Below are 7,045 nucleotides of genomic sequence, written 5' to 3' on the forward strand. Positions count from 1 at the left end.
TTCTACCTTGTATCAACGGTTCAGGCTGCGGGTCATGGTGCAATGGTGTGGGAGTTATTTAATTGCACACTTTGGGCTCATAAGTACCAATATAGCATTGTGTCAACGCCACAGCCTACCTGAGTTTTTCTGCTGACCATGTCCATCCCTTTATGACCACAGTGTACTTATCTTATGATGGCTACTTTCAGCAGGATAAAATGCCATGTCATCAAATAAAATCACTTATTTTTTCAATTATTCTTGTATTCCATCCTTACTTTGCAACACAATTTGTTTTTGAGTTTTTGCATAACCATATCCTCAATTTAAGTGTACAAACCCACTCTTCTAGACTGCAAGGGGTTGTAACAATGACGATGAGTTCACTGCACTTAAATGACCTCCACACGACCCAGAACTCAATCCAATAGAACAAGTTTGTGATGTGGCTGAAAGAGAGATTTGCATCATGGACGTGCAGCCGACAAATCTGCAGCAGCTACGTGATGCTATCATGTCAATAGGGACCAAAATGTCAAAGGAATATTTATAGTACCTTGTTGAATTTATGTCTCGAAGGATTAATGCAGTTCTGAAGGCAAAAGGGGGTCCAACCCGGTACTAGTAAGGTGTACCTAATAAAGTGGTACCTGGCAAAAAGGTCGCTGGTTCGATTTTTGGCTGGGTCAGTTGGCATGTCTGTGTCTGTGTGCCTCCGGGTACTCCGGTACCCCGACAGCCTGCACTCACATTACATTCGTCCTGGGCATGTTTACTTCATCGATGATGCCCTGTTCAGAAAGCGCTTTTGCTCAGCACAGTGGAGATTTCTTTAGTTATATAGTTTTAGTGGTTTGATATGCAGTAAAACACAGTCAAATTTCACCGAACAGATCAGGCACGTTTGACGCTTATAAACAATCAGAAAGTCCTTATGCTGCAGGAATTAGGAGATTTGCTGAAGGTGCAGCTGTGGTGCAGTGAGGGGTTTGCGTCTTTAATAGTCTATGACAGATTGCGTTCATTGAACAGTATTAATAAATCCATATAAAATAGTCCTGTAAAAGTCACCTCTCGTCTTCTACTCTTCGAGCTCAGGTGCATTTTGCACTCACACACAAGCGTACCGCACCAAAGCCCAAGTGAACCGCGCTCTGGCACGAGAGGGGTCTGGTTGCAGACCTGGTGCAGTGCAATCTGAGCTGCACTCACCTAACCCCACCCCTAACCCTACCCATCACTGTGACGTCACTCACTTGAGTCCATTGTGTCTAAGATTGCATTGCTGAGAGATGCAATCACAGCTTGTATCCTAAAGGCTGCCTCCAGATACTATTGTCTGGCACACCTCTTCCAACTGGGCCTGGGCCAGCCAAGTGAATCATGCCTGAGCCCGTTTCAGAGCACTCACACTTCTCAAACGATGTAGGAAATAGGCTTGGGCACAGTTCGGATAGAATAGTGTGAGTACGCCCTAAGTATACCCCCTAATGCCCCAGTAATGTGGAGACACCATACTGTCAGTGAGTGCCATCTTTCGCATGAGACGATAAACCGTGATCCTGACTCTCTGTGGTCATTTAAAAAATCCCTTGGCACTTCTCATAAAGAGTAGGGGTGTAACCCCGGTGTCCTGGTTAAATTCCCTCTCGGCTCTTAACCATCATAGCCTCCCAATCATCCCCATCCACTGTATTGGCTCTGTCACAGTCTCTCCACTCCACCTATAGCTGGTGTGTGGTGAGCGCACTGGTGCTGTTGTCCTGTGGCTGCCGTCGCATCATCGAAGTAAATGAGGCACACTGGTGATGGTGTGGAGAGACCCCTCTCATGATTGTGAAGAGCTTTGTGTTTATGGCCATACACGATAAATGCGCTATATAAATACACATTGCATTACAATAAAACTTGTTGAAACACTGCAAACTCTAAGGTGGAAGTAAAAAAATAAGGCTTGGTAATTAACAGCGGGGCATAAATGACAGTGTTACGTTTGTCCCCACAGAAACTCTTGCCATTTAAACCTGATTTACTTAACTTAAGGATGTGTTAATGCACTAAACAACCTGTAGATTGATCATTACTTTGCCACATAAAAAGAGTAACCCAACTTGTAATAATAAAGAAAATGTTGTACTATAGAACTAGCTATATCTAAGGCTACTATATTTGTTCACTTTCTGCACAGTGTGACTGTTATCTTTTACTTGCAATTGTATGTATTACATTGTGGAATACGGTGAGGCAGTGGTGCAGTAGGTAGTGCTGTCGCCTCACAGCAAGAAGGTTGCTGGGTTTCTGGTTCGAACCTCGGCTCAGTTGGCGTTTCTGTGTATTTGCATGTTCTCCCTGCCTTCGCGTGGGTTTCCTCCGGGTGCTCTGGTTTCCCCCACAGTCCAAAGACATGTGGTACAGGTGAATTGGGTAGGCTAAATTGTCCGTAGTGTAGGAGAGTGTGTGTGTATGTGGATGTTTCCCAGAGATGGGTTGTGGCTGGAAGGGCATTCGCTGCGTAAAAACTTGCTGGATAAGTTGGCGGTTCATTCCGCTGTGGCGACCTAGGATTAATAAAGGGACTAAGCCGACAAGAAAATGAATGAATGAACATTGTGGAATACCCTCTTCTTTATTTCTATTTTCTTGCATATGTTTATGTGTGGCTGTTATGTTTTATAGTATAAAACAATGACAATAAAAATTGATTCTATGTAATGCAGTTAAATAAAAGGAAGAAGTGAACAGTCGAAAAATTGACTGTTTATTCTACATATGATAATAGTTGTTTAAGTGATCACTATTTTCACACATTAACACATTATTTCATACTCACCATTTTCGTACATTCAGCTGATTATAATCTTTTATGAATGTCTTTATTTTGTTAAACACGAGACAAGATATTCTGTAGAATGTTGGAAACCAGCATCCATTGACATGCATATTTTTTACTACTGTGAATGTCAGTGGCTACTTATATATATTCTTTGGTTTTCAACAGAAGAAATAAGCTCAGACTTATAAAATTGCTCCAATGTAAATAAATGGTGAAGAAATTGTGGTCTTCATAAACAGTGTTGGGTAAAGTTACTTTTAATCCTATCATAATTTTTTAAAAATGCAAACATAACTTTCCTTAAAAAGTAACTAACACACACAATCACTCTTCTTTTGCTTAGTCCCTGATACCTGAATATCAGGTGTAGCCACAGTGGAATAACCTACCAATTACTTTGGCACAAGTTTTATTCAGCAGCAAATGTTCTTCCTACTGCAGCCTAGCACTGATCATACACTTTAACCAATTTAGTTTGTCCGTTTCACATACAGCATGTCTTTGTACTGTGGGGGGAAACAGAGCACCTAGGAAACCCAGATGAACACTAGGGGATCATGTAAACTCTGCAAAAGAAAGTACTGCTTCGCCCAGCTGTGACTCGAACTACTTTGTTGCTGAGACAATAGTCCTACCCAATCAGTCACCATGTTGTCTGATTTGTAGGAAGATTGGAATATATTACTTTTAAAAGTAACTCTACTACTCACTTATCAATAAACCCTGATGTTTTTATTAAGTTTCTGCTTTCTTATGCTCCCTTTAACATGACGTAAAATAAATCTCTGATGTCCCTACACGGTGTGTATAAAGTTTAAGCTCTAAAATACCCCACAAATAATGTTTTATAACTCTAAGGGGTGACATGGTGGCTCAGTGGTTAGCACTGTCACCTCACAGCAAGAAGGTTGTTAGTTCAAGCCCCGCCTGGTCAGTTGATGTATCTTTGTGGAGTTTGCATTTTCTCTCCTAATATGTTGTTCACATGGGTTTCCTGTGGGTGATCTGGTTTTACTTCCAATCTAGACATGCGTTAGAGGTGAATTGAATAAACTAAATTGACCATTGTAAATGAGAGTGCATGGATGTTTCCCAGTACTGGGTTGCAGCTGGATGGCCATCCGCTGTAGTTTCTGGAATAGGTGGTGGTTCGTTCCACTGTAGCGACCACTGATGAATAAAGGGACTAAAATGAAGGAAAATAAATGAATGAACTCTTTATAAATAATAAATGATTATCAAATTAGAGTTACTTTTTTAATCACACTGTAATATCAATAATAAATTGCAAATTGTTACCTTTGAACCTGTCATTATAAGGACAAAAGTAACTCAACAATATTTGATAGATTTACTGCCTTAATCTTGTTTATTTGAAATATATCTGACTTTGATTTTTAAACATGTTTACTGGAAACATATTTCATCCTTTGTCTTTGCAAAAATGATTAAACTGCATTTTAATTTTAAATGTATTTTTACCATTAGAGGCTGGCTATTTACACAGTTGCCACACAACTGTGTTTAACCCCTGATAAAAGTGATTTTTGCATAAGAGGTCCCTTTTAACTACATTGAGTAATATCAGGGAAGCTAAGGAAATTAGAAGAATCGTCATTTAATTTGGGCTTTAAGCTTTCTCCGAGTAAATACTTAAACATGACATTTACCAGGATGAAAGGAATAGACAAAACTTGAAGTGAAATATCTGAGAATGTGGATGAAAATACGACTTGGAAAGGTGGAATTTCATACATCAAAGAAGACCATATATTAATTTAATGAGGTAGGTTTAATGTATATTTTGGTAACAGGATACACACTGTAAAATGTTATAAGTTGACCTAATTGGAAAACCGAGGAAACCGGTTGCCTTAACATTTCTAAGTAAAGTAGTGCATTAATTTTAGGTGAGCATAAATTAAAGCAGTTTGTATTTACAAATGTACAAAGTACACTGCAGTGTCGTTGACTCAAAATAATTATTTGCTTTAACTTCTTATTAGTGTTTGCATTAGGAAAATATTTTATTATTATTATTTTTATATAAATATTTTATAATATAATTTATTATAATCATACTAATATTATTACATTTATTTATATCAATATATATTTATACATTTTAAACATTAAAACATTGAAAAAGCTTTCAGATTTATTATGCTTATGTCTGATTATGCTTAAGTTTACATTCTTCCAGCTGTTTCTTCAGTTCCCTCATCACCATTCTCTATCATTAATTATGACCACTCAAAAGTTGTAAATACATATTTATACATATTACGTAAATCTATTTAGTTTAGCAATTTAATGTGTCAAAAAGCTGGGATTATGGTTTTTAAATATTCTAAGGTGAAGGAACTTATTCATAATTAGTTAACTGCACTTAAATATATTAGTGTGAACAGCTATTGCTTTTTACATTGTACACACAGGTTTACAATGTCCTTGCTGTGCAGCAAAGAAAATTCAGGTTCCACCGAGATTTGAACTCGGATCGCTGGATTCAGAGTCCAGAGTGCTAACCATTACACCATGGAACCGTAGTGACAGTAAGTGCACGGCGATGACTACTCAAAGTTTGTTCTACCAGGTATGTAAGTTAGCGTTCCGTAAAATCAAATAAATTGTTAAATAAGTACCTAGTGCTTATATTCATGACATAATATTACGAAACAACTAAAGTATATCATACATGCATAATTAACAGCTACAGCCCAAAAAGCAGGTTCTCCAGTCCACATGATGGCGATAACGCGCTGTTTACAACAGTTAACGTTACCGCACGCCGGATTTTCAAAAAGGGTAAAGCAGGTAAGAAATGTTTTATTGTGGAATTATCTTTTACTCACAACAGTGTTCATCCAATTGCCTTGACTGTTTGATTTTTCTATGTCGTAGATTACAAATGGTAAAGGTTGTCTAATGTTATCCAAAGCTTGTTTGTTCAATGTTCTTGTTTATGTTTTTGCTCCACTGAATCAGTGCTAACTTGGTATCTGCAATGTGGAAACGCTAAGTGCTTTTTGAAAACAATTCACAGTCAATATTTGGAGCCAGCTGCACAATACCTCTCAGAACACCCTGGAAAACATTATAAATGCCTTACAAATGCGTTGCTTATGGCTGTGGAAAGATCAGCGGGCAGAATGTGTCGATGTTCAGATTCCCCAAAGACCCTGAAGAGTTCAGCAAATGGCAAAGACAGGTCCAGAAGACCCGCAGGTACTGGCTCGCCAATACCTACTCCCATTTATGCAATGAGCACTTCACAAAAGACTGCTTTGAACCCAAGACTTATGTCACTGCCAAGGCGTCGGGATTCAAAAGGCTGAAGCTGAAAGATGGAGCTGTCCCGACAGTTTTCATCCGAAGACGGTGCCGTAAGTGTGGAGGGAAAGGTGTCTCCTGCTCCTTTTGTATAAAGAAGAAGCAAGAAGCCCTTACTCAACCGCAGCAGTTTGCACCAGTGAGTATCTTCTTTCATACTAGACCCGTTTTGGCAAAAATTTAAAGTCTTGAGTGATGATCATTGAATTTGTAATGATATGTTGCACTGGTGGTCAGTTATTGTACTTAATTAACATTTTATACTACTAAGTTTTGAATAATAGTGATAGAAAAATGATGCAATAGGACCAACACCAGCTAAAACAATTAGCTATAAAGTTAGTTAGGAGTATCTATCAACTTTATGTTTATATAAATAATATTTATTTATATAAGCAGGTCAAAATTAATAGGTTTAAAGTTTTGCCACAGTTATGATGATGCGAAGTTCTAAGGGAGGGTTATTCCACAGTTTTGGATCGCAACCCGATCACTGCCTACTCTGTACAATTGGGGGCCCTAAGCAGAATAATTTTGGGGCCATATCTTGCTCTAAATAATTGTGTTAAATGCTATCAATAAAACAAAAAAGTAAAGCCTGATTTCTTCTACTTAATAAATGTCTGAATGATTTGTACATATTAAAACAGAACAGTTTTTGTCAATTACCAGCTTCCTAAATGAAGAATTAAACAATCTATGATAAAGGGACCAGTGATTTCTACTTTGTGTCTTTCTGGAGTGTTTAAAACAAATTCTATTAATTTAGCAAACAGATTAAAGATTTTATAAAAGATTCTAGGTTGAGTTATTTATTTATATATTTTAACTTTGGAAATTCCAAAAACAAAAACTCTGCTATAAAACGATACTGAACAATAATTGGCTAAAAGTGAA

At 37.8% G+C, this 7,045-nt stretch overlaps 1 protein-coding gene and 1 non-coding gene across 11 annotated transcripts in view; one reads left to right on the forward strand and one right to left on the reverse strand.

Annotated features, from left to right (window-relative positions):
- Positions 1-5,289: 5,289 nt before the first annotated feature.
- trnaq-cug (transfer RNA glutamine (anticodon CUG)) lies at positions 5,290-5,361 on the reverse strand. Its single transcript has one exon. It is a non-coding gene; the product is annotated as a tRNA-Gln (tRNA).
- A 204-nt stretch (positions 5,362-5,565) lies between these two features.
- The window catches only part of l3mbtl2 (L3MBTL histone methyl-lysine binding protein 2), a 22,722-nt gene continuing 21,242 nt past the window's right edge, over positions 5,566-7,045 (forward strand). For 4 of the 10 annotated variants that reach the window (XM_087275347.1, XM_087275339.1, XM_087275341.1 and 1 more), the window contains exons 1-2: positions 5,566-5,632; positions 5,862-6,287. Coding sequence is in view for 7 of the 10 variants with exons in the window: in XM_087275339.1 (XP_087131465.1) it covers positions 5,919-6,287 (369 nt within the window). In the remaining 3 variants the exon portion in view is untranslated. 10 annotated transcript variants of the gene reach the window in all.

This window comes from Danio rerio, chromosome 12 (genome assembly GCF_052040795.2).
Source record: "Danio rerio strain M-AB ecotype USA chromosome 12, GRCz13ab, whole genome shotgun sequence".
In the NCBI taxonomy this organism is placed as follows: Eukaryota; Metazoa; Chordata; class Actinopteri; order Cypriniformes; family Danionidae; genus Danio; species Danio rerio.